This window comes from Epinephelus lanceolatus, chromosome 21 (genome assembly GCF_041903045.1).
Source record: "Epinephelus lanceolatus isolate andai-2023 chromosome 21, ASM4190304v1, whole genome shotgun sequence".
Lineage (NCBI taxonomy): Eukaryota > Metazoa > Chordata > Actinopteri > Perciformes > Serranidae > Epinephelus > Epinephelus lanceolatus.
The window spans coordinates 36945296-36973010 of NC_135754.1; the positions used below are offsets into that span (position 1 = coordinate 36945296).

The 27715-nt window shown below is 42.8% G+C and overlaps 2 protein-coding genes across 3 annotated transcripts in view; both read right to left on the reverse strand.

The window, feature by feature from the left end:
* The window catches only part of waplb (WAPL cohesin release factor b), a 40552-nt gene extending 17556 nt beyond the window's left edge, over window positions 1-22996 (reverse strand). For both annotated transcript variants that reach the window (XM_033611299.2, XM_033611298.2), the window contains exons 1-5: window positions 22680-22996; window positions 19334-19842; window positions 11493-12249; window positions 8988-9355; window positions 6282-6406 (exon numbers count right to left, since the gene is read on the reverse strand). In XM_033611299.2, coding sequence (XP_033467190.1) covers window positions 6282-6406; window positions 8988-9355; window positions 11493-12249; window positions 19334-19820 — 1737 coding nt within the window. In that variant the 5' untranslated portion in view covers window positions 19821-19842; window positions 22680-22996. The remainder of the gene's footprint in view (window positions 1-6281; window positions 6407-8987; window positions 9356-11492; window positions 12250-19333; window positions 19843-22679) is intronic.
* A 566-nt stretch (window positions 22997-23562) lies between these two features.
* On the reverse strand, window positions 23563-27495 carry LOC117247732 (E3 ubiquitin-protein ligase TRIM35-like). Its single transcript, XM_078163738.1, has one exon. The coding sequence runs from the start codon at window positions 27038-27040 to the stop codon at window positions 25652-25654; it is 1389 nt and encodes a 462-aa protein (XP_078019864.1). The 5' UTR covers window positions 27041-27495; the 3' UTR covers window positions 23563-25651.
* Window positions 27496-27715: the final 220 nt, after the last annotated feature.

A 27715-nucleotide genomic window follows, 5' to 3' on the forward strand; every position in this document is an offset into this window, starting at 1 on the left:
GTCTATAATAAACACTGGCGTTCAGGAAATCACCTTATAGACTTTTGTTTTCCGTTGTGTCTGCTATCAGTAAGCCATCAAAAGGGGCTTTGCATTTGGGGTTGTAATTTACACCAGTAAAAACGGAAGACGTGTACAGGACGGTGACAACTTAACATCAGACACACCTTGTGAGATAAATAAATAAATTGAAAGACAAAACATTTATTCACAAATTTATATCACAAAAAATTAAAATGCCATCTCCTCTAAATGAATAGCGCTTTGAAATTATGCACTAAAGCTCACGGAGTCATTGGAGCGCCCGACTGAAAGATAAGGCCTCTTGTATTTCACATCATTTTGAGTTTTTTTTTTTTTTTTTTTTTAAATTAACTGGTTAGTTACAGGTTAATGGGTGTCCGGCTTCTGAAAACAAAGCTAACCATCTCGAGCTCTGCCTTGAACTCAGGATCCGTCTCAGAGATGGAGCCATGACAGTCGGAGCAGATGATCTAATTTATATCGAGACTCCTCTACAGTTAACTTCGACCGGGCTACGTTTAAATCCACTTCTTTTTTTTCAATCTCTGTAGTTTTGTGAAGTTTATTTGATTCCATTTTAATGCTAATGATCTTTTATTGCAGATTAATCTCTGACTTTTTAATCTGAAGTCAACAAACTTGTTTCCCAGTGAGTGACATCTCTGCATTGTGGAATTCAGCTGTTTAACTGGCAGTTGTCAAAACCTGAGGATATTTACTTTATCAAATATAACACTGAATAGAAGATGAAAAATTAATTCTTTTGTAGTCAGAAATAACATTTGAGAAGTTGAACACATAATGTTGTTGGCTTAAAGTATTACTTCTGTTTATATGACGCCTTACAGGTCTCGTGTTAACAGAATGTGCTCTCTCCACAGTTTTCTATTTAAACACAAACTACAATAAAAGTGGTCGGTGTGTGTCCACATTACAACACACCTCATTTCACAATCTAACAGTATTTTCAGTCAGTTCTCGTGAACTTGATAAGCATGATAAGAGCGAAGATGAAGAAAGCAGAAACAAGGTTGGAGATAAAAGCAGCTGCAAAGAGGAAGAAGAAGAAACTGAAGGAGAAGCGGAAAGAGGTGAACGAAAACAGGAGAACTGGACGCATATTAAACTGGTGAGAGTCCGCCAGCACTGATCAAACAGCAGGAAACACACACACACACACACACACACACACACACACTCTTATAAAAACACATCCACCATCATCCTTTCATCCTTGGCTCGTCTCCTGTCCTCTTGATATATTTTTGCCAAACCTGTGGTTGGTGGTTGCCGGGGCGTTCATAATGAAAGACAAAAGAGGGACGGGCAGGACGGAGAGAAAGAAAAGAGAGTTGGCTGAAGAGCAGAGTGGTGGAGGAGGTGTGGGGCAGGGGATTCTGCACCACAGGGTTAATAAGCAGAGACAAAAGAGGAGTTTGGGGATGAGCTTCGCTGTGCTGGAACATCAACACACCGAATTAAAAGCCTCCTACAGTAATCTGAATGACACAGACGGACACCTACCACACCCGCCCCGCCCACCTGCCACTAAGCAGCATGGGAGAGATGAGAGTGAAAGAGGAAGGTGGACGAGTGTGGCCATATTCCTGCTGATTTGGCATCACGGGGTGAGCGTTAACCGCAGACTGCCTTCTCATTGGTCACAGTCGACCGCACAAGCTTTTAAAAAACAGCTTTAATCATTTAGTATTCAGTTATTGGGTGCGGTTACATGATGCTTCTCATTCAGAATGAAGTAAATCTGAATGAAATCATTCAGAATTAAAGTCTTTCCAGGTAGTTTACATGGGAAATATTCATTCCCAATGAGGGTTAAAATACATCCCATGTACCTCAAAAAAGTACTCATCTCTGTGGGTTCATGAGATTAATTAGGGATATCACGATTACTTTATTTCACTATTAACCGCGATTTTAAACGCCACAGTTAATTATTCGTAAAGATTCCTCAACAACATCACTCTCAAAAGATTATGCCGCGACACGGAACCATAGACAGTAGGTCAGCGCAACTCGCACGGAACGAAAACAAAGTTACACAAGCGGCGTCTCCGAGTGATGAAGTATGGATGAAGAAGACTTATTCCCCCCCAAAAAACGGATAAAGTCAGCCGTGTGGGATCATTTTGGGTATTGCAAAATGACCAAGGGGTCATTGTTGACAACGGCTTTCCAGTTTGTAAAACATGCCGCAAAAAAGTCGCAGCCAAAGGATCAAACAAGAGCAACATGATACAACACCTGCGGGACAACCACCCGGCTTTACATGCACAAGTAAAGGTAAATGCACAATGACTGGGTTAATATACGTCAATCTCAATTTAATGTAACACTGAATTAAAAAATTATATGTTAGCGTGTCATTTGCAATTAATGGCGTAGTGGTATGATACGAGTTGGGCTTACAGTGCAACGTGACAAGCTAAGGCTCGTCTCAATGGATAGTTTTGCAGTTTGTGTGCACACAGCTTGAGGTTGTAATGGTTTTGGGTCCGTGTAGCTCTTTGGAGTGAGACGACAGGCAGAAACTCACGTCCACACGAGTGCGGGATTTCACAAATGTTCGCCGTTTATTTTTACATCAACTTAAAAACACTTTACCAAGCCCGGTTGTACGGCTACTATATTTTCATACATGAACAAAATAGTTGCCACACGTACTTAAAACCATCACTGTTGTGTTGAGAGATAAAAGAAAAAGCAGGAGCACATGGAAATAAACGAAACTTAAAGATCTATAAGGAGTGTTCATGTGATTTTACACATTTATAGTGTGAAATTAATTAATGCATAATAATCGTGATAATCGTAAAACCGTGATTATTTCTCTGACAATAATCGTACCAAGAAAATCTATAATCGTGACATCCCAAATACTAATATACAGTCTACAGTATATGAACATGTTTCTCCTCCATTGTTGTTGTTGTTGTTAAGACCATGCACACGCAAGATTTGACAGTTGGTCTTTGTGGTAGGCCGTTTATTCCTCATCCAAGTGAACTATGTGCCAAACTGAAGAAATTCCCTTCAGGTGTTCTTGAGGCAATCTTGAGATATCGCATTCACAAAGATGGGACAGGAAAATGGAAGGACGGACAGACCGCCTACGAACATAATGTCTCCGGGCCACAGCTATGCTGGTGTGGAGGTATGATAAGAAAACAATCCCCAGCCTGAGTTTGACCTACAAACATGATGGACGGACTGAACAGATCTTTTGTGGGATGACAAAAAAACACGACTGGTACAACGGTGAGAGGAGCCACGCCAGAGCTGTGAAGAGGGTCAGTGTTATGGACGTTATCACTGCCTGTCCCATAAAAACGTCCCCCAAATAAACCTCCTCCTAAATATGGATGAGTCCATCTACGCACTGTCATTATGGTAAAATCCAATATCTCCCAGCATCCTCGGCAGAATAACCTAACAGCCCTCTGGCTCCGCCGACGCCGCAGACTCACAGTTTACTGTAATTGAGGCAGAGTTTTGACAACTCCTCTGTAGGCCGGTCACTTCACGGGGCTATTGTTTTTATAATGAGCTCAACCCGGCACTCGCTCACAATTATGTTAACTGGAGATGGAGCGAGGGAGCCAGAACGCACAGTGTCGGAGAGAGAAAGACAGAACAAAGGGGAGGGGGGTGAGGTGGAGGAGATTATTCAGGGAGGTAAAAAGCAAAGACGAGGTGGTCAAGAGGAAGCGATGGAGACAGAGAGGAGAGCAAATTATTCAACGGAGAGGGAGGAAAGTTACGGTGAAACTGGAGAACAAGAGGGAACGAGAGAGAGTACATTAAGTACATTATTATGCTCCTACGGGCTATGTGTCTGCTAATACTCTTACAGCCGGTCTGCAACAGGCAGATGCAGAGGAAATTAACTTTACATTTGGCATTTCAAAAGTTCCCCGCAGGTGCTGAGAGAGAAGTTCCCAACAAAGTTATCTCCGCCTCCACTAAAGCTTCTGAGAGCATGAAACACAGGTCACTTACAGGGCTGCTAATTAACACCTGATGTTACACAAACTGATTTCTCTCGGATTGAGTGGAAGTTATCACATTTTGAAAAAGCCTTCCTGGGTTTTTAAAGGAGGGCTGAAACGTGGATGTACTAAAGTAACTGACTTTCTCCTGATTAAAAGACCATGCACCATTAGGAGAATAAAATCATAAATAATGTGTAAACTATAATATAAAAACCAAAAGCATGCATCTGCTTTGTTCTAGCTGATCCAGATCCCCATTTAGGAAACCAATTTAGATTCAGAAATGAGTCTCCTTAATTATAATCATGAATCACTTTCCCTGACAGTTAAAATGCTGCAAACTAAAACGAACCTGTTTAACAAGCAGCTGTGATGAAGAGAGGCCTCGCAGAGCTCGTTACGACAAACTAAAGAAACTGCGATGAGATCTAATTAACAACACTCCTACAGCATAACGAGATGAAAATTAAATTATCTTTTCAGTCCAAGTTTTGCACCTGATTTACGGCTTAATTGCACTGAGATTCGTGCAAGATCACAAAAATAACCCTGAGAAGGAAACGCTGACGGTTCATGCACAGTAAATACTTCAGACTGGTGCAGGTCTGGATTAGTGACACTGATCTCCACTATAAAAAGGCTCTTATGAAATCAGTAGTCTGATATCCAGTCAGCCCTGTCAGACTGAGCGCCGAGCGACAGGCCATTAGAGCGCTGATGAATAAAAGAGATGCAGTTCAGAGATGTTCAAAGACGACTCAGTGCCTCCACTCACTCAGCCATGAATAAACCAGAACCGAACTCCTCTGCTCTGCCCACACACACACACACAGACACACACACATACACATACACACATACACATACACACAGGGTACTGAGTCATACTGGGCGTAGGTGGAAAGTCCCGTCCCCACAGGTACATGCAGATCTCTTTTTGAAACCTAACGAGGGAAGGTTTTGCTGTTGAGGATTCAAATATTTCACTCGAGTGTTTCACATCAGAGGTCGACCAACGCATCAGTTTGGCCGATGAGTTGGCGCCAAGAATTTGTTTTCTAAACTACTGTTATCAGCAGAACTTGCCTCTGATAGTGGCCGATGGCTGCGCAGCCTCCACCAATCCCACAGAGACATTCGTCCTTGAGAAGAGCTGAAGAGGGGAGGACTGTGCTAACTGATAAGTGGGTAAAGCCCCTGAGAAAGCCGCTCCCCTCTGCTGTGTGACTGCAGCCCTTTTTAAACAAAGATGGCGCTATAGAGCCGATACGAACTCCCTTCTTTACACCGCCTTTGCATTTTTATACAGAGCCAAACAACAGAGGCATCGTGTCTCTCCAGAGGATGACTTAGAGAGCAGGCCGGTGCCTCAGAAGCAAAAGAGGCTTGACGTGTAAGTCAACAGCATCGGCCTCTAGTGTGACGTGCGTCGGCAGAGCAATTATGTAACATGTCAATAACAATCATTTACCGTCCCTGTTATATGGCAGCTCATCTCATCCTCTGTTCGGAGCTCCTTGACTTCATTGTTTTCACCGTTCAGGGATATTTACGGCTGCTGTTCTTCTTTTATGAGTTAGCTAGTTGCTAACTGCTACGCTGCGTTTTAAAGCTCCTGTAATGGGTCGCGTGTATAAAATACCATCAAAACATCACACCTGTCCTGTCCATGGTCCCGTCCTGCCAGCTGTCACTTTTACACAGCTGCCAATTCTGCGCTGTTACCACCTCCACTGGTCTGAAAAGGGTGATTTACACGAAGAAACCAATGAAAATGTCTGACCGTAGAGACAACCAGATACAGACACTTCTGTCAAAAGTCATAATTGAAATCGTCAGACATATTAAAGGAACGGAAAGAGACTCGGTTGTTAATAACCACATTACAAACCTGCTGTGTAAACCAAACACTGTGATTTTTGCATCAAACTTTCTGCATCACGTCCCGCCTCCTGCAGGCGTTACCTAGGCGCCACCCCTCGTCTAAACCAAATGGAGTACTTCCAGTTGGTGAGAAGACGTCTGATTTGTGTGCTAGGTTTACGGGTTTGGAAACGGCTTCGGTTTGGATCTTTTCATGGGATTTATTGAAAAGAAAAAATATCAATTAGCATCAGTCAGCAGTGTGAGGACCCTCTGATTATGTGTCAGTAATCTGCATCATCTTTTCAGTGAAGAAGGAGTAACATGACATAACACCTGGTGTGGCCTGGCAGTGATGTGGGTGAACGTGGTGTTGTGTCTGACCTTCTTGTGTGCACTGAAGATCCTCCTGAAGGTGTCTGGGTTCTTCTCGGCTGGTTTTCCCGGAGGCTGCCTCCTGGTAACTCCGGCCAACACTCTGAGGCCATCCTCTGAGAAGTCCAGGAGGTCTGCAGACAAACATACATACGTTTCTCAGGGTTTTCAGTTTATTTTCTGTCGCCGTGTTCAGACCACGTAAACACACTCTGAGACAGTACACGCCGACAACATTTACATGCACACAATATTCAGGTTTCTGCCCTTATTCTGAGAAAGACAATATTCAGTTTTAAGCAAACTTTACAGCATTTTTAACTGGTTACATTTTTTTACAATTATTTATGGGTTGATTTTTATCTCTGATAGCCAAATAAAGCTTCTGTAACTCAGTGTGTTAAATGAGCATATGATATTATCTCACATCAATCACAGGCTCCTGAATTGAAACTAATATTAGTCAGTATTAGTTACTTCGGGGCGGGCTGAAATCACGTCATCAGAATAGGAGGGACAAGGAGCAGAGTGAATGCATTTCGTAAACAACCAGCATGGCGACTGATTTTGAAACTGCGATGGTAAATGTGTTGAACGAACTGGAATGTACATTTTCTTTAAAAGCAGAGCAAACGGCTGCACTGAAAGCTTTTACTGAAGAAAGGATGTGTTTGCCGTCCTTCCTACATGGGTTGGTAAAAGTTTAATTTACCAACTGGCTGCGTTGATCGGGAAAAAGATGGGACTCAGTGAAAACCCAGTGGCTTTTGTTGTTTCGCCACTAGACGCTCTCATGGAGGAGCAGGTCAGGGAAGCGACCAAGTTCGGAGTCCACAGTGAGGAGGAAATCCACAAAGATGGCAACACTCTTTCCCAGACATCATCCCAGCTCATCTCCGCTGCACGCTGCACTTGCTTGCTGGTCTGTTCACAGTGGTGTTGTGCTAGCCTACGTCACACGTTTCATTTACTCAGATTGGTTTTCTGTCTTTCCAATTGCATGAAGGGGCACTTTGAGTGACAGCCGTTGATACTGCCCCTCGGGAACAGAGGAAATGTACAGTCTGTGTCCAGACCCATTCGCATTTTGCGAATTGGGTCTGGCAACGCCACGCTAGCAGACTCCAGGATTTCAGCAAACATAGTATCACTATCCAAAGACTCTATATTAGAGGTGTAGCAGTACACAAAATCCAAGGTTTGGTTGGAAATGATACAGTGGTGTCACCGTTTGGCACATTTTCGATACAGCAAAAAAAGTAGAAATGCCAAAGAAACTTCCTTGATTTTTAAAATTTTAAGTGAATAAAAACTAACATCATTAAGGCTTTTGTTTTTTTATACAAAGCAGGAGCTACTGTCTGGCTGAAATGGACTTATTTAAGTCTGGGTAAGGCAAAATCAGAGACTTTTTTTTCTTAACACTTTCTAAATGTTAGAAACTACTTACTGAAAACACGTGGAAAGACTGAACTGGAGTTAGACAGTTTAACTGTTTTTCACCATTTCTGTGTCCTACTAATAAAAACGACATTACTACTGAGCTCATAGTATCAGTGTCGTTTCTTTCCCTCACTGTGTGTTAGTGGTCAGTTTGCTGTGTCCCACGAGCCCTCTGAGCCCTTTCAGTCAAATAAATTCGTGAATAAACATCTCAAATGTCACAGTCATATAAACACAAGCTAAACAGCCGTATAGCTAACAAACCTTTCAGTCTTTCTAGATGAATCTGTGACGCTGATCACTGCTATGGGTGTGTGCTTGGTGCTAATGTTGGCTGCTGAACGAGAGGCTGTATCCTCACAGCGGCTCTCGGGCAACCGTGTGTGCTGCTGGCTTGGCTGTTAAAGAGTCTGTATGTAACTGTACTACTGGGTTAGCTGCTAACTGGAGTCTGTAGCTGTGCAACGGCTCGTCCTTTGGTAACGTGTGTTTTTCTCCACCACTCTCTCTCTCTCTCTCATAATTCAACGCCAAACAGCAGATCTGTAGGTTACCTATTGCTGGTCTGGTCATGCTGCTATTAACTATCTTGTAACAAGCTAGCTTAGCGTAGCTGCTTCCCAGTGTGTCTCACTGCTCACTCTCAGGGGTGGGAGGGGCAGACAGCATGTTGTCTGTCCCATCCTGTGGCTGCCTTGTTGAGCACTGTGGCACTGAGAAGATCAAATTAAACACAGTTTAAGCTGTAGATTTTAATTTCCAAGTGTAACAGGATACCACTAATTCAACGTAAAGTTTGGTTTGTAACGCGTACTGAACTAAAACCCTCATACCCAATGGTTCAATACAAATACAGTAGTAGCATTGTTGCTCCCCCATTCTACATAATATTGTGATGAAACTATTGAGTTACACCCCTACACGTGACCCATAGCAAATCTGGAATATTGTCATCTTGAGAAGAACAGTGGAAAATTATTGTGCATGTAAACATAGTTACTGACTGGCTGCTGAGGATGAGCTCAGTTGAGACATGGTTGTTAGTGGTGTTAGGGCGTTGTATTGTGCGGGAGGATGGGTTCAAAGTGTATGCTGGAGGTATGGGGGTAAAAACACAGCGCTGTGTAACAGTGATGATGTGGGCGCTCTGTGTTGGTGTTTACATGTCAACACTACACAAAGCAAATGACCTCAAGTCTTCAGTTAGACTAGAAACCCTGTTACACAGACAAAACTCCCTGTTAGGTAAGCTGCATGTGTGTATGTATGAACCTGCTCGTATCCTGCTTTCCGGCCTCTCAGAGTTCTTCTTGTTCTCCTTAACCATCGGCCTCTCCAGCCTCTCCAGCCTCTCAAAGGGATCCGGCGGCTCAGCGGTCGGTGTATCTTCCACAGTAACCACTGGGGTTCTCTTGGCGGCTGCAGCCTTCTTGGCCCTCCTCCTCTCTTTAGCGCCGTCGTCGTCATCGTCGTCTGCGCCATCGCTGTCGCTCATGTCGTCAAAGCCAAAGTACTGGATTTTATAACTGGATCGTCCGTCTGCGTTGTCTGCGCTGTTCTCCTGATGGGCCTCTGCGTCATCGAAACCAAACAGGTCCAGTTTGCTGTCCTTCTTTGACTTTGTCTGGGTTTGTTTGAACCTGAGGCGAGGACAGGGACACATGAGAAACAAACACTGTTTACATCCTGCACTCAGGAAGGAGACAAAGCCAAAGCTTGTTTATGAATTTCAAAAATTAATTAAAATCAATTTCAACAATTCACTCAGGTGCACCATTCTGCAGCGAGTCCTGTCGAGTGCATTTCTTAGTTTCCAACCTCAGGCTTCAGTAAAATGTGTTCAGCATTAGCTGACATGAAAGTGACCAGCCAAATCTTAATTAACACTTTCATGAGACTCTTCCCTGTTGAGGAAACTAATCTGTTCATTCCAACCCAGGTAATGAAAGCAAACTTAATTAAAATTGTGTTTCTTGCAGCATTTCAAAAATATTCAGAAGACATCCTGTGACAGTAAGGGACAGTCTCACTTTGATGTGTGTCATCCAGGTAAAATTTATGTATTGTCCTGGGCAACAAAAAAAGGATTAAGTATGACAGAGAGATATGTCACAGAGGAGTGAATGTGCAGGGAGGCTGAGGCCAAAATGAAACAGAGTTTTGACCTGGAGCCTCACACTGAGAGATGAATACATGTAAATGCGTGAAATGAAAAGCTCCCAAAAAACATGAACTGTCCCTTTGTGAGCAGACACACACACCTCGATACAAAACCTGTTCAAGCCATTTGCTTTACTGATTGTTCCGAGTTCATCAAGCTTCTCAGTGAAACCATTCAGGAAGTAGCTAGAAAGAAGTTTTAAAAACATAAAGCGGGAAAACTTTAAATGTCTTTGACACTGTGCCATCACTCAGAGATGAAATCTAGTTTGATCTACAATAACTGTAGATGTTTAGGTCTCCCCTTTGGTTCCTCTTTACGTTTGTTAAAATTATGTGATTCCAGATAGTCTGACAGCATCATATACCTGTTTATTCTCTTTATTAAAGTTATGTGCTGTTTTAAATATTCCAACCCGACATTAAAGATGATATAAATCCTAATCGCACCAAAAGCATGTCAGCAGCTGGAAGAAGCTTTCTGTAAATGTTTTTAATACGAATGAAAGTTTTTGCTCGCTGTTTTTGCGTTGCTATATGCCTCATGTTTCTGAGCTCTAGACGCCTGGCATTTTTGCCGGAGTGCTCTGAACTCTGAACTGAAAAAAACTGAAAAGCATCCCATGTCATGGTTCCAGAGGTGCATATTTAACGGATTCAGTGTGGACAGAAAGGCACTTGCTCGCTGTTAGGACACAGTTTTAGGCCTAAATATTTGCAGAGGGAAGTACTAAGACTGGAGAGATTTAAATATGTTGGACAAATTTTCCTGGTCAAAAGCCAAATAATGGGGAGGTGAGCGCAGCAGCACTGATGATAAGGCTGCCTGCTGTCCGAGACACACGGAGAAAAACACAAAGAAAGGGGAGGAGAAGGTCGAAGTTGGATTAATGTATGTCTGTGAAACTTATAATAACTTGTCACCTTTATGACCCACCCGGCCTCAACCTGAAATATTTTCTAACAAGCTTACCTGAACCAACGTCCCAACCTCGTACAGATCAGGGCTGTTTATTTCCTTTAATTTGGCAAAGGCGTGCTACTTAGCTTCTTTGTTCAGCTTCTCTCTAAGGAAATGTTGCTTTTGCTCTTTGACCGCTCCATTCTTGTTTTTGTCTCCATTAAAGAAGAGTGTCCTAAGGTACAGATGCTACGACCCAGAATGCAATGCACCTTGACGGAAAGCATAATAGGTCCCCTGAACTGTTTTTCATAGCTGCATCATTTCATCAGATGGAAATATTCTGAATGATTTGTGCATCATTTTAGAAAGGTTTCTCCAAATATCAGCCTGGAATATTTTGTATATTTGGAAACTCTGAACCTTCAGTAGCAGTAGGAGAAGTTCTGTGGGTTTATGAACCTTCAAAACAAAAACCACCAATTAAACTTAGAGAGCAGATAGACTGATTAAAGGTCTGTCTCTCACACACACACACACACACACACACACACACACACACACACACACACTTGTGGAGTCATGGTGAATTTCCAAATCAGTCCTGCACCCACTTGTCTCACTTGTTGCTGGTTATTTAAACAACATATTTGTTCTGTTTTTTAAAGAAATAAGTCAGACAAAAGGCCCGGCCCTGTTACTGTGTGTTGTTCTACCTCGTGTTTTGTTGTTCTGTCTTCTTCCGTTGCCACCCCGCCTCTCCCAGCTCTGTGGTGCTGCCAGAACCTGCACTACTGCTGCCACTAGAGGGTGCTGCATCAGAACTAAACTCCTCCACACCTCGGTCCTGGATGGTGACGTTACACATCGACACTGAAGAGGGATGCAGCACCGTGAAGTCCCTTGTCCTGCCCCGCCCCCGCCCCCCTCCTCCACCTGTCATCTTATTACTGCCGTCAGAGGTGGATTTGGGAAGGTCTGTGGCAGAAACAGCGCTGGCAAAGCCGCTTGAGTCCGAGGCTTTGCCGGAGCCCTGTTTGTTAGGCCTCCTGTATGTCCGACAGTTTCTTACAAGTGACGAGGAGGAGGAGGAGGAGGAGGAGGTCTGAGAGTAGTCCAAAGTCTCCACAAGGAAGTCCGTGTCACCTCCCAGGTCCTCACTCTCGCTGGGGCTCTGGAGCCGTGGGGGAGAGGGGGGCTTCTCGTGCCGGATCTGCCCTAGTTCAGAGCTGCCCACGGTGCTGCCAGCTGAAGCCCAAGAGAGCGTGGGGGCAGGGTTGCGAGGTTCCTGGTCGGGTGAGGGCGGACGGAGACCCATGATGGCATCCCAGGAATCGTAGGTGGACTCTGCCTTGGACCCTGTCTTCAGGGCGGTGGTCTGCGCCAGGGGCTTCTTATCACTCTCAGAAGCGTTTTGGTACCACGAATAGCTGTGCTGGTTCTCTGACAACGCAGAGCTCTGCTGGGAATTCCCTACGGCAAAAGAAAAACAGACCCAAAATCAGTCCTGTCAAATACAACGAACTAGTGACATCAAATCTTTGTATGTTCTTAAGTTAAATGAATAAGAAAACTTCACACTTTTAAAGGATCTCTGCTTTGGTCAGTTAGACACTAGCCTCTTTTACACTGCCTGTTCAAGGCGGGAGTATCACACCACTGTTTGAAATGTACAATCGCAGAATGGGGGAGCAGAGTATTCCTGCCTTTAAGCCGGCAGCGGAGGAAGTTTTGAAAACATGTAAGTGTTCAACCCACCACTGGGGATTTGAAAAGCGGCTAGCAGCAGTTAGCAGCCAAATCAAAGAAGAAGCACCAAAAAAATCCGCAAAGAGAGCAGACAGTGAAATCCAGAGCAGAGGACAACATCAACTGCCAAATACATATTTGTATGAACTGAAACTCAAAACTATTCTGTGAATTTTCAAGAACACATAACACAGATTATTTTTCTTGCCCTCCTTGCCAGCGCATTTCAAACATAGCGGATCCAAACATAATTTCAATTAGCTGGCATACATGAAGGGAGAGAAAGAAACATCCGTGATGGTAAACAAAATGTTGTCACACACTGATGCATATGCATTGATGCAACAGCTGCAGGAAGTGAATTTGCTACTATGTTGCACTAAGTGGAAGGTTACCCACAGGAAATAACTGTGACTGTTTTATTACACACAACATTTATGACTTTTTCAAATCTTTCAAAGATTTTAACTAATTCCATGACTTTTCCAGAATTTTCAGGACTTTTCCAGGTTTTACTTGACCAGGATAACAGATAAATCATTGTTATTACCACGTTATGCCACTGATGCTTTTTAAAAAGCATTGCCCAGTGCTCACGTTATATTTCACACACATCACGCCGGTCTTGATTTCAGAATGCCAGCATTACATCAAAAATCACACACTGGTGTGGCATGATGATAGCGTGGTTTAAAAACCAAAGCCGTCGCAATAACGGGTCTTTGTTGCAGCCCAATCGCAGATCTCTGTGTAAAAAGAGCTCCTGTCTACTACTGGACAACATTAAGCGTCCTATATCCAGGTATCTTAATATACACGAGGATGGCAACTATTTGATATTTTTATTATCAATTTATATTATTCTTTAGATATCGTAATTCCTTGTGTGATCCATAAAATATCAGAAAATGGGCCGCGGTGACAACCAACAAAAAAGATGGATATCATTTAGTATTCAGGAGGGAAAAGGGCTTTAGGTTGACACCAGAATGATCATGGATGCAAATTTCTTTCACATGTGTTTGTGGAGACAGCTACGGTCCGTCCAGTTTTCAAACCTTAATCGTTTTCCAATTGTTTTACATTTTTTTAATCAGCTGCATTTATTCAGACTCAATAATGACGAGTTGAAACCTACAGCATCTATCTGATACAACAGCACTGCGCCCACAGTTTGCTTCTTCACAGGCTGCAGCAGAACCATGTTGTGCATAAAGATTGCACCATTTTGAAAAGCACTTTTACACACTGAAAACAGGTCACACACACACACACACACACACACACACACAGCTGGAGCTGCGACCAAGCTTCACGTCAAACTTATCTGCCAGTTGGTGTGTGTCTTTAAGAAACTCAGAAGGGTCTGGACCCACTTTCCAGGACAACACACACACACACACACACACACACACTGGTTATTAGCACCCTGTAGTCGCTTCTGCCTTCACGGATAACAGACGGGTGACAATACCGGACTCGTTACTCTAAGCAAAGACAGGAAATTGCTTCACAGTGTAACATCAAAGAATATCTGTATCTGCTGCAAAAGAGCTTGTGGGGTATTTTTTTTTTTTGGAGGCAGTGTTGTCGAAGCGTGGCAAAACTAGAAAGTAGGACATTTCACTACTTTTTGCTCTTCAGCCTTTATTTGGTGAAAGAGAAGTAAAAACTCACAAAGGATAAAACGTGAACAATGACAAGAGGACATTTCTCTCCTTGTGTCAGCTGCTCCAGAGCATCGGCAACAGGCTTTGTCCTTTACAGAAAGATTAAATTGGCCTTAGCCAGGTGCTCTGTCTGTACATTCAATGTATACAGCCAATTACCCAAGATCTGCAATCAGCTGACATGACCTGTCAGTCCCAGAGCACTCTACGTCATCTTTTTCAACTCAGAGTTTTGTTATCTTGTCTCAGGTATTTGGACCACCTGAGCTTTTTATAGAGTTTGCTCTGTTAGACATATAATATAAGATAGCAGAGCATTATCATTCATTATACTGCATTTCAGGCTTTTATCTGACTCTCATGACCACAGAGGATGGCAACAGAAGGAGGAGGTTTGAGACTTACTAAAGGACACATCGGCTGTAACAGAGATTTGTGACTATTTGAGGCGGATTTGTACTTGTACGTCACCTCTAGTGGGCGGTGGGGTTTCTGTTAAGTGTTGTAACATCTGATTGATTCAAAACACACATTAAACGTGGCTTAATAGACACTTTCACACACAAATACACAAATCAGTTTCTTTTAAAAAGATTCACAGACAAACACTTGTCTTTTGCTGGACACCTTTTCTCCACAAATATAGCACGCTAACGTTATTAGCATAAGCCTATGACAATTTACATTTCATAAATTAGCACAGCAGCTAACAGTTTTTCCTCTACTCATATGAAACCAGGGACAACAGCAACATTTAACAAAGGTAATGTTACAAAGTTCAGCTCCATTACAGCTCACAAAGTTCACTGACAAAACAACTATCATACTAAACACGTTTCCCCCACGTATACAACATGCTAACTTTATTAGCATAAGCCTATGACAATTTATATTGCATAGGTTAGCTTAGTGGCTAGCAGACTTTCCTCTACTGATAAGCAGCCAGGCTAAATCACACGCAGGACTTCAAGTGCTATTTTATTTCTTTTCCACTGATGGAAATGGGTTTCACTTTACAAAAATATACTGGAGGTTTACCCGCGACATGTTGTTACATTTCTGGGGAGATGCACGTCAGGCTCCAGCGTAGGGTATGCATCTACGCAGAGAGTACACCGTAAATGCAGCGTTGATTTGATGCATAAGTATTAATCCCACTTTAGTCATGGACTTCATTTGAGAATGAATCTTAAATGTACTACAAAAAAGGCCCAGACAGCAGGGCAGACTCACACAGAAGAACATTTAAACAAGCCGAACGCTCAAAGTATGAGAGCATTATTTGGGTTTCACTCTGCCCCATTGATTCCTCTGTAAAACCCAGACAACTACACCCTTTAGGTGAGCAAGATTGTGAACTTTTGAGAGTGAAATTTGTTCAAAAGCACTTTTCAAACCAGCTGCAGCAGCATGTAAGAGCTGTTGTCCACTGCAAATTTGTGTTGTATAGACTAGCATAGGAATGACCTGCCCTACTTTATCTCACCCTTAACAATCTCACTAACTAATCCAACCAATGAAGGCAAAGAGTGCCAGCCAATGAAAGAGAGATTATTCCCGGTCAGGCCTTCGCTATTGTGGTAACACAAATTCCCGTTGTCCACCTGAGAAATGTCACTGAAATAAAGAAAAGGCAGCTGTCATTGTTTTCACCCAGCACAGTTCTGCTCACACAGCCCCCTGACACATGTTGACGTATCATTACCTACACCTGCTGGCTTCTGTTTATTTTGTGGTACTCCGTGCTTCTCTCTCTCTCTCTCACAGCAGAGTGCATGAAGAGACGGCTGCAGTGTTTTAAAGGAGGACAGCGAGGTGGTTCTGACAGCTGCTGTACGAAGAGTAACAGACGATGCATTAGAAAGGGAGGGAGCTTTAGCCAATCAATCGAAAAATACCGGATTGGCCTCAATCCTGATCCTGTGGATTCGCTCTGGATGTCCATTAATGCAGGACATGGTATACAAAATCAATTTGATCACATTAACGTCAGAACTTCACATTTACCAGAACGAAACTTAAATTCATGGTCACGGGTTGCACACTGCCGCCCACAGGCTGCAAGCTTTCAATGTAGACGGACTTTTAGTGATAAATAATGTCTGTGATCCAATCAAAATAGTTCTCTTAAATATGTTTCTACACTTTGTGGATTGATTAAAAGTCTGACAAAGGAGGAAAGAGCCACAAGCTTAATATAAATAAAGTGCTAAAGATTTTTTATTCTATTGTTGTTTCAAAGTTCAACAGCCTCACAGTCTTCCTGAATACAATCATCAGCCTGAGAGTAGCAACAGCCAGCTCTACAGTATTGGCACACTTTGTCAAAAGAGTTATTTGGCCAAGGATTTTGTCATATTTACTGAGTCAACATCGCCATGGCAGTGTTTCAGTTGAACTCTGGTGTCGCGCTGGCTTCCCTTCAACGTGGCTCAGTGTCCCAACACTGTGGAAACGTCACTCTGAGCAGAAGTGCTCACTGAGGCACAGCTTGTTGTTCAGGAGTCCGTTCGAGTGGCTCGCGTCTCTGGCAGGTGGCCAGCAGCAGTCACGGAAAGCCAGAGGAGAGTCAAGCTGAAAGCAACGACACTGACAGCAACCGGCTGCGAGCGGAGAAACAAAAAAACTCACTTCTCTGATGATCTTCGGTCAAAAAATGAAATCTCTCAAGTCTCAGGAGAAGACACTTGTGAAAAGCACCTGTTGATTGTTCTGAAACACCCAAATTAAGAATTCCATTAAGTTATTTCCAAGTCCAATTCAAATTTGCAAACATCAGGACTCTCTCAAAGCCAGAAACCTCAAAAGGAAGTCTTAAACTTGTGATGTCATCAAGGATAAAGATCTGGAGCTGCTCCATAGACAATGATTTTGTTTGTTTTCTTTTTCATACCCAAATTAACTTTATTCTAGTGAACTGTTCTCAGTTCTGAAACTGAAAATGTTCCCATATACTCAGAACATTCCTGACTGCTCTCAGTGTCATCTACAACATCTTTTCCAAGTCACTGTCTGTGGAGCAGCTGCAGACTTTATACTCTATGACATCACAGATTTTGAGTTTAAGCACTCTAGTTTGGGGGATTTGGGAGAAGTTGTTCATGTTTACTGATATTTTGGACTGTCTTAGACCCTAGGAATGACATGTATGCATTTTGAAAATGGGTGTAGTTCCCCTTTAAATCATTTTGCACAAAGCTGCTCAACATCAGCCTTTAGGTGTGTGCAGTGTGTGCAGTGTGTTACGACGCCTGTTTGCTGGTCTGATAATGCTCAGTGAAAACTGTACACGTTTGTGACCTTTATCTTTAAACAGACTCACATCATGGAAACAAATGTGAAGTCCGCAGGAGCATTGGTTTTTTTAGAGGCCAGCATGTTTGTCATCTGAGCACCAGAAGTCTGTTAACATCTCTAGGCCCTTTTACACAGAGATCATGCTACGAAGTCCACGTTTTTACTGCAACTTTGCATTTTTACACAGAACCAAACCATGGCGGCATCATGTCGCTCCACTGTGTGATTTTAGACAGCATGCCATAGAGTGAAATCAAAAGGGACGTGACGGGCATGATATGTAACAACAGCATCTGCCTCTAGTGTGACATAAAACATACATGTCGTCAGTACTTTCTAAGCAATAACAATGACATCACACATCAATAACAATCATTAACCATCCCTATTATATGGTGGCTGATCTCATCCTCTGCTCGGAGGGTAAGGAGCTCTGGTATCTCGCTGTATCCACAATTTGTGCACATGTACGGCCACTGCTCTTCTTCTTTGAGTCAGCCGCTAACTGCTAGCAGCCACTTTTTCAATCTCCTGCATTGGGGAACACGTGTAACACGTCATCATAACGTCACACCTGTCCTGTCCGCCGACCCTTTTTAAACAGACAGTTTCAGCATTGTCACTATCTCCTGAGGCAGCTCACAGATGAGACAACTCTGCCCAACAATGATGATGATTTTTCCCCACGTAGGATTTTTGTTTTTTTGTCACAAGTAATGGGTGCTGTCAACACACGCAGCTCTTGAGCCCCTCTCCAGTGGCTCCCTGTGGCTTTGACAAAAAAATCATATGGAAATGACAAGGAGTGTCTTTTAACATCTACATTTTCATTTATCATCGTTGTAAGCCGGAATGAATTCGTACATTCTTCAGTTGTAAAATCGTGTAGCCTATGCACTTAATACAGATTTGTTTGCTTTCACCGCCAACACTGCCAAGTTTAAGTACCAAATAATCATAAACAGCCCACTGCAGAGTCACCACCTTGTGGTAAAACATGTTTTTGAGTGCTTGTTTACATCTATTTTCAATATCAATAGGCTGATTTAGACTTAAAAGGCTGTTCAAATATGTGTTGTGGCTCCAGGGAGGGTTGCTTAACTTCTTTTTGGTCAAAAATGACTCTGTTGATTGACAGTTGCTGACCCCTGGGTTAAAATGTCTCAACCGTCATATCTGTACATCTGCATCTGTATTCAATTCCTTTTGGGTGAAAATTGGGGCTCGTGATGCACTCATCCCGTCAGATGTGTTCACATTTTGACAGATAAAAAAGTTAAGAGAGGCTTAACTGTTTACAACTGACAGAAAACATTCAGAAGAGGCATCCATATGGAGGTGCTTTGGTGTTGCCGTTACTTTAAAATTATATTCAAAAGCAAAACCAACTGAGGGACGTTTAGAGCATCAATTTTAAGTCTGTTCAGAGACTGTAGCGTGACTACACTGTAAGAACATTTTGTGTTTCATTCTAATGTCTTTAATAAATAAAAAGTTAATATTTCCTAAAGAAAATTCTGGGTTTATTATGTGCTGTAAATGGCAATTGCTAAGTTGCTGGACTAAATCTACATCAACCATCATAATGACTTTACGTCGCCATTCACTGTTCTTTTTCATAAAAATCTTAAGTGAATATATTTAAGTTTTTATACTATTGATGAGATAATATCAGTGCAGCTAAGCGACACTTTAAAGACCAGTACCTACTAATGGGCATCTATCATTATTTCAACAATCCATATTAAGCCGTTAATTTAATGAACAGATGAATCAATAACTTCAGACGGAGTCCTAGTCCAGAGCTCAGAAGCTTAAAGGTTTCAAATCCTGTGCATTACCTGTGATAGCACTGCTGCTGTTGAAGAACCGAGCTGTGTCCTCCACCAACCTGGGCTGGCTCCTGTCATTAGGCAGCCACGACGCCCCTCGTGAGGACGTCAAAGTGTGAGATGCCCCCTGTAGGCTGGACCTGCTCCCCGTGTCCAGAGAAACGCCAGGCCTTTGCGCCTGTGGAGGCTCCGCATAGGTCGGCTTGGCGGGTGATGACTTGCTGCCACTGCGAGACGTCACCGGCTTGGATTCCTCATCGCTGTCAAATCCAAACGGATCCTCCAAGCCATCTCCACACGGACGGGGTCTCTTGTACACCTCCAGGACAGAATCATTCTTGGGTGCGCCGGCACGCTTGGAGCCTACCTTGGCTTTGTATTTGGTGTCACCCCATTTGGTACTAAGGGTGCCTCTCTTGGTGGACAGAACCTCGTCGAACTTGGACGTGCCTTCTCCTCCCTTGCGGCTGTAGGTTTTACCAAATCTGGATGTCATTGTTGCATCTGGGTCATATTCTCTAAGACAAGGAAACAAGAAAGCAGAAAGGGACAACGTTTCAGAGTTCATAAGACCTTTTTAATTAATAATGAGGCCAAGACCAAAGAATTTTCTGCACAAAACAAGATCTGAAAACAGAGCCAGTTTTATTTGATGGCTGACATGTTGAAACTGTCAGTACATTTCTGGGCACCCAGCTGAACTTCTCTGGGAATACAGAGTCTATTTTCAAGGGATGCTCACAGTGACTTTCTCTTCTCAGAGCACTTAGTGGCCTCTGTGTTAGTCAGCAGATTTTAGAACTAGTGTACAAAGCTATGGTTGAGAGCGTTTTAACTTTTCACCTCCCTGCCTGGTACAGTCACCTAAACTGCACATCCAAGAATAAACTCTCTAGGATCCTGTCAATGGCGAGCAAAATAGTTGGCAGGCCACAAAAGCCCTTGACCCAACTCTTTACAGAGAGGACTATGAGGAGAGCGAGGAGTTTCTTAGCAGAGAGCTCCTGTCGTCTCCTCTGTGAACTAAAAATGTATTCAAGAAGTCCTTCATCCAAAATGCGATCAATATTCTTAACTCAACAATGTGACTGATGAGTGTTAAACCACAGAGACTGATATGAACTAATTTAAAAGGTCTCATACTGTTGGGATTTCCCTGAAGTTGTGATGTCACAAACTGCATTATATAGTGTTTCAAACTTCAAGCAAATATTTGGTGCCTTTGGAAACATTCACTCCACGCCCCGGAGTGCACTCTGGCACAAACCGCCAGCTGTAAATGCATAAATTCTGAGTACTGTAGGACTGAACCATTATCCAGAGCACAGTATTCTCGGAGTGGCAGAGCACACTCAGTCTGAGGAGATGGAGCAGCAGAGCGCCAAGCGGAGGGATTAACTTCACTGTTGGTCAATTCATGTATAAACAGAATGCTTCATTTCCCCACACCACGGTGCTCTCATTTTGATGTAGCGCATCAGCTTAGGTTTACAAACACATCCATAAACATTCTGAATGGGTCCTGTTGTACTTCCTGTTGGAATGTTTGCAGTGTATGTGCATGACAACAGCTGACAGGAAGTAAACATGGACCCAAGTTGGTGCTTAGCATTGCAATTCAAGTGAAACAGTCCATAACGATAGAAAGTGCCACTACAGTGCAGTTACAGTCTTTCCCCCAGCTGCAATGACAGTGCAGATGTGGAGGACCCGAAAACACTGACCAGTCAGAGCAGACTGAGTTTTTCTGGGAGGGGGGCTTAAAGAGAGAGGTGATAAAATGGAGAGTTCCAGACAGAGGGTGAATACTGATAAATTCAGGCAGACAATGTGAGAAAAAAGAATAAGACTGAAAATGGGACCTTTAAAGGGAACTACGCCCATTTTCCATAGACAATTAAAGATGTTCTAGAAGACAGACATTATGCTTCCATAACATTACAGAAAGACGAGTTATTGTGTCAATCTGACTAAGCCAGACTTTTAAAATCCATGTAAACATGGCAGTCTGACTGAAATCGTACTAGATCAAATTTCTCACAGTGGGACTAATACTCCCAGATAATGTGATTGGGAGTTGAATTCCTCCTGCATGTATACGGTCAATGAGACCCAACCAGGCCAAGGCGCTCTGAGCATGCTCCATAGTTTCTTCCCTGGGCTTTGACTGGGAAGTCCAGTAGCATTAAATGTGTGTGTATACTGGGACAAGGACAGTAGTCCAGTTAAACGTACTAGTCGAGCTGTAACTGTAGCTCCACTTAACTGTGCATGGAAGCCTACTGACTGAGAGCAGCCAGACGAACATTGTGAGTACATGGGTACATATTTAGATTCAGAACTAAAAACCCAGAATAAAGCTCATTTGGATATACAAAACAAACATTCTCCAGGTCCATAAAATCAGCTTCCCATTCATTGTATATGGAGCAGCTCCAGACTTTACACCCTATGACATTACAAGTTTGAGACTTCCCTCTCTTGTTTCTGGATTCAAGATGAAGTCGCTCAAGTTTTCAAATATTAATTGAACTTTTGAAGACTATGGAAATAATTTCTTGGAATTCTTAATTTGTATGGTGTTCCCCTTTAAGACTTCATAAGAGCATTTTTATTGACATCATGGATGTGATTCCTCATAATAACCGTTTTTTAAAACATTTTTAGTCAACAACTGTATTTCAGTTTGCAAACTAAACAGCAGGAGCCGCTGTCAGTCATGATCACTGATCAGATAATTAATTACTTACTGAATCATGGATTAAATAAATCTTTGTCCACAAGAGAACGGCCTCTTAATGTTTATAATATCTGTAATATTTAATCATTGTATACATCTAATTTAATTCACACTTAGGTTAATGCAGAAGAAGCATAACACTGGCTGAGTGTGAGAATTACTAGCAAACAGCCTGAGTGCTTCTTAGCCAGCTGGTTTAACAAAACACGGCTAACATTAGCTAGCTTGGCAGCGAGCTAATGGCGCTAACTTACTGTTATCAGCAGTGGCAGGATGCTAGCAGAAGAATAAATGAAAACACACAAAACACACGGGTGGAGGGAAAACGAATCCGTTAATATGTCAGTGGAATTACGTGGAGGCACATATGTTAACGTACAAATATGTTAACACATCTCCTTAAGTTACTGTTATCGTTAGCTCGAGTTTCAACGCTAGCCGTTAGCATTAGCAGAAAGCTCTACAGAGGAGACTGGAGCCCTGCTAGCTAGAGGCTAACGGCTAACTAACAATAACTCTAAACTGACATCGTGTCGGGCAACAGGCACAAACTCCGAACACGGACAGTTTTCTGCTGTTACACGAACATTGAGTGTGATCCGTATTTCCACTTACTTGGTGAGCTAAAGGGCCGATCCGCACAAAACACTCTCCAGACCCGAAGCGGCCGTTGAACTCGCACAGGACCGGGCCTGCTCCCCTGATTCAAGCTGCCCTGCACAGTATAAACAAGGCCGAACTCACGTCGTTGACGGCGAATCAGCGAGTTTCAAACACAACGGCGAGAACGGCACAACCTGACTGATTGGGAAATATATAATTTATAACACTATATTCTGATATCTGCTATTATTTTTAAGCTAAATCGCACTCGATTGTTTCCTCCGGGTTGCGACGAAGGCTTCCATTGGACTCCCCCGCTGCGTCAAGTTAACCGGATACAGCCGAACGGGACCGGAAACTCTCTGATCTGTCCTTAAAAATAAAAGCATAAATTAAACAACCGGAAAGAACATTTTAGCTAGGCTGGTTAGCATGTATGCATTTATATATAAAATTACGTTTGCAAAATGCGTATTTATTACAGAGGTCTTCATCCGTCATATTATTCAATGTCACGTCGATATATTATTTTGTTTTGATGTCTAGTTTTGTTTTTAAAATCATAACCGGAAATGCTCATACGTCGTATTTCCACCTTCACACTAATACCTTCATTAATCTTAGCACTACAATGAAGCGTTCAGGAGCTCCCATCAAACTCGTAAAATGGTACATTTCAGATCACAGCACGCAATAAATAATCATGCAGCCCCAGGAGGGATAAAATGGAAAATATAAATGAATATCAGCGAAGTTAATAAAGAGTTTTATTTGCCGAGTTACTGCGGAAAGTATGTGTTTATTTATGTCTATGGTGGAAGCATACTGTTAAAAATCTAAAACGTATCTTTTTTTTTTTACATGATTTAAAAAAAGGATCTTGAACTGCTCCACATTATAAGCACTCAGTTTATTTAAAAAAAATGTCCCAACCTTCATTTCTTTATTTGTTCACATACATAAATACAAAGGAGAACGGGAACAAAAATATAAAAAGTGCATGTGGTGGTAGAAACCTGTCCAGGCTTATATGAAAACCCGGAAGACATAAAAGTGGTAAAATACAACAGTCAAACTGTCAAAACATTTTTGATAATATAATTCTGAAAAAATCACCTACTAGGTATACACTTAAAATTAAATATAAAGTAACTGTTATACTAACAGCATGAACAACAGTTCAGAAGAATGAACAATATTGTTGTCAAATTATTTTGACAGCATAAAACAGATAGAAAACTGACCATGGGATGTTTTACACAAACAAAGATTCTGTGCCTGTTTAGTTGTGCATTTATTGAATTGTGAGTTATAAACAAAGTATTATCTAAAACTGCAGGGTAACTCTGTAATCTCATATTTCACTTTAAAGACAAATGTGCAGATTTGAAGAATATTAATGTCAAAAATTCATCATTTATTAGACATACGATATGCTACAACACCATCATTACACTGGAGCCACAGGCTGCAACCACTTACATAAAACATAAGTACTTTAAATAGTGGATTTCATACATATGACAGGCTACATAAAGTTAAGCTCAGAAGAGACGTTAATGTTATTCACACACTCAGTAATAAAACATATCACTTTATTTCTAATCTCAAATTGATTTTCAATAGTAGTAGTAGCTGTAGTAATGAAGAAGAAGAAGAAGAAGAAGAGGAATATGATTTGTTTACACCTTTCATACAAAAAAATGCAGCACAAAATGAAATAACCATGACATAACCAACATAAAACAGATTTAAAATCACAAAGAAATCACAAGATGAATTAAATCAGAAATCATGACATCATAAAATTATAAAACCAAAAATCAAGTAAGGTACAACATTTTCAAAAGAGTCGCAGCAACGTCAAGTGTTAAAAGAGTTTCAGAGCTGTGTGAGGAAAGGCAGAGCGAGTTAAAGGCTAAAATAATTGACAAAGGCTGCATCCCCCGATCTTCTCCCAGTAAACCAGCAGCAGATGATTGCAGTGGTCTTGTAGGCAAATAGTTAACAACAGAGTTAGTTTGTATACAAGGAGGAGGAGCTTAAAATCAATTCTAAATGTAACAGGAAGTCAGTGCAGAGCAGCTCAGACTGGCCTGATGTGCTCTCTCCTCTTGGTTCTGGCTCATAGCCGAGCTGCAGAGTTTTCAATGAGCTGAAGTCTCTCAGTAAAAAGTGCGTTACAGTAGTCGAGTTGCAGAGAAATAAAGGCATGAATCAGTTTCCCAGCGTTTGTTTCATTTAGAAATGGTCGTACCTTGGCAATGTTTCTGAGACGAAAAAATGATGTTTTTGTCACCTTGTTAATGTGGGACTTAAAGCTTAGATCTGAATCAAGGATACAGCAAGACTTGCAACCTCAGAGTTAATCCATCCATCCATTTTCATCCAGGGCTGAGTCTCCTCCTGGAGGGTCCCAACGTCAGATGAGATATATAATCTCTCCAGTGTGTTGTGGGTCTGCCCCGGTACCTCCTACCAGTTGGACATGTCTGGAACACTGGAGGGGCTCGGGAGGATCTTGATCAGATGCCCGAACCACCTCAACTGAACCTTTTGGACACCAAGGAACAGCGGCTCTACTCCCTCTAGATGTCTGAGCTCCTCACCTCAAAGCTAAGGTTGAGCCCAGCCATCCTTCAAGGAAACTCATTTTGGTCGCTTGCATCTGTGATCTCATTCTTTCAGTCTTTACCCAAAGCTCATGACCACAGGTGAGGGTCGGGACGTAGATGGACGGTGACATGGCAGTGAAAGTGCAGAGGGTGATGCTAATGCACCTAGCCATGATAGAAACTACTGCACACTCGCAGCTACAGGCAGGAACAAACAAGAGAAGATGCAAGGACATTCAGAGAATTATGTCAAGTGCAGCTTAGTTTAATACAGTACGCTGTCTGTGGCAGGGTGTCCGTGCTCTGTGTGTCTTTGAGCTAAGGGGTCCTTGGCTTGAAAAACATTGCAGACCCTGACCTAACTCATCTCTAACCTTCCACTCTTACAGAAATCTTTACAGGCAGTATCTTCAGAGGAAGTGCCTTCCTGGTGGAAAGGTACGGGCACAGTTTCTCAGTGAAAGTGTGTGTGAAGGTGTGTATGTGTGTGTTAGTATTAGGGTCAGAGAATGACAGCGTTCCTCCGTCCCAGTCCAGATGGACCCTGATCCTCTGGAGCTTCTCTCTGAATGGGAGATGAGTGTATTTCTGTGTTGGCGAGTACGCTCTGTAGCCAACATCATTGAAGTCTACACTCCAGACTGTAGACCCCGTGAATTCTGTCCTACACACAGACTCTGCCAACACCCCCAGCTCCCAGTCTTTGTTGCCTCCGACCTCGACGTCCCAGCTGTGAGTCCCTGAGTTAAAGCCCTCGGAGCCCAGGACAGAATCCCAGTACGCAAACCTCTCTAGGTTTTCAGGAAGCTGCTGTAACTTTCCATGTCTCACACTGGTCAGATCCTCAGATAGGACGAGTTCTGGATGAGCAGTGTTTGGGTCCAGAACTACAGGTGTGTAGGAGACCATGTCCTTCATCTTGTTCCAGATGTTGAAGGTCAGGTTGCCCAGGTGTTTGGCCTCGTCTATCAGAGCTCCTGAGAGCAGCTGAGGATCATCCAGCAGGGGGCGCTGCTGGACTCTGTCCACTGCAGCCTTGTAGTTGAGCAGGAATGAGACGTCTTCAGCTCTCAGCTCGTCCTCTGTGGCTCTGACTGTGTCTGAAAGAGCTGCTGTCTCTCTGTTCAGAACCTCCATCTTCTTCTTCATCATCTGAGTCTTCTGCTCCTCTTCCTCCCTCAGTGCAGCCATCCTGGCCTCCTCTTCCTCTTCTAGAAACTGGTGAAGCTTCTTAAACTGCTCCTTAATCCTCCTCTCTGTGCGTCGGGCCTGGACCTTCATGTGCTGTGCTGTTTGATAAAAGTTCACTCTAACTTCATTAAAAACCTTTAACTTGTCCTGTAAGGGCTTCAGGGATTTCTGGAGCTCCTCTCTGTGATCCTGTGCAGCTTCATCAATGGGTCTGAACCTGTGGTCGCTGTGTATTTTTGCGTCCCGACAGACGATGCACACCAGCTGCTGATGGTCCAGGCAGAAGAGTTTGAGCTTTTCAGAGTGCAGACGGCAGAGTGTCACAGCTGCTTCCTGACCTCGCTCTCGTAAAAAGGCCTCACACAGGTTCTTTAACGCCAAGTTACGAGGTGGATCACTGCACTGAGATACTGTCCGACAAACTGGACACTCTTGGAACTGTTTCTCCGTCCACCAGCTCTGCAGACAGGCCCTACAGAAGCTGTGGCTACATGACAGGAGGACAGGCTCTTTAAAGATGTCGTGGCAGGCAGGGCAGCAGAAATCCTCCTCCAGCCGACAAGACATTCTCCTCTGTGTGAAGCTGAAAACCCAGCAGGCAGACAGGAGATGATGCCACTCCTTTCTCTAGAAAACTCCGTCAAAGTAACTTCCACTTCAAACTGGGAATGTTTTTCAGAAAACCCTTATTCCGTTTGAGGTGTCAGCAGTATTCCACATATCCCATTACTCCCAGCATTCCCTCCTGAAGCTCTACTCTGTCAGCAATGTTGGTCTGAAGGTGAATATTATGGTCTTAGTTTCTCGCCGGCAAGCAGACTCAGCAAACTGCATTTCCTGGTGTGTCTCAGGTGAGTCATACAATAGGTGGAGCTCTGAAAGAGCACAGCACTTCTGTCACACTGCCACCCTTTATCACATGCACTGCGACTAAATTTTCCAGTTCATCTTGAGTCCAGCACATGAACAAAAGCAGTGTGGTTAAGTTTCAGGAAAAGTGCAGTGTTGGTTAAATGTTAATAATATAAACAGGTTTTACCTCATGCCTAAAATCATTGTTGACTTTTCCAATATTCAACCGAGACCACAGTCTTTCCCTTATCTTTACTAAGTTCCACGTTTAATCAAGTAGTTGCTACACACTGTCTTCCAAGATGGGATATTATCAGTGAACATTTTACTGATGTGTTGAGTGTAAACATTTTGCATCGTGACAGGTCAACAACATTTCCTCATTCTGAC

Excerpts from the sequence above, each read along its gene's own strand:
- LOC117247732 (XM_078163738.1), bottom strand. The coding sequence starts at position 27,040 with ATGTCTTGTCGGCTGGAGGAGGATTTCTGCTGCCCTGCCTGCCACGAC.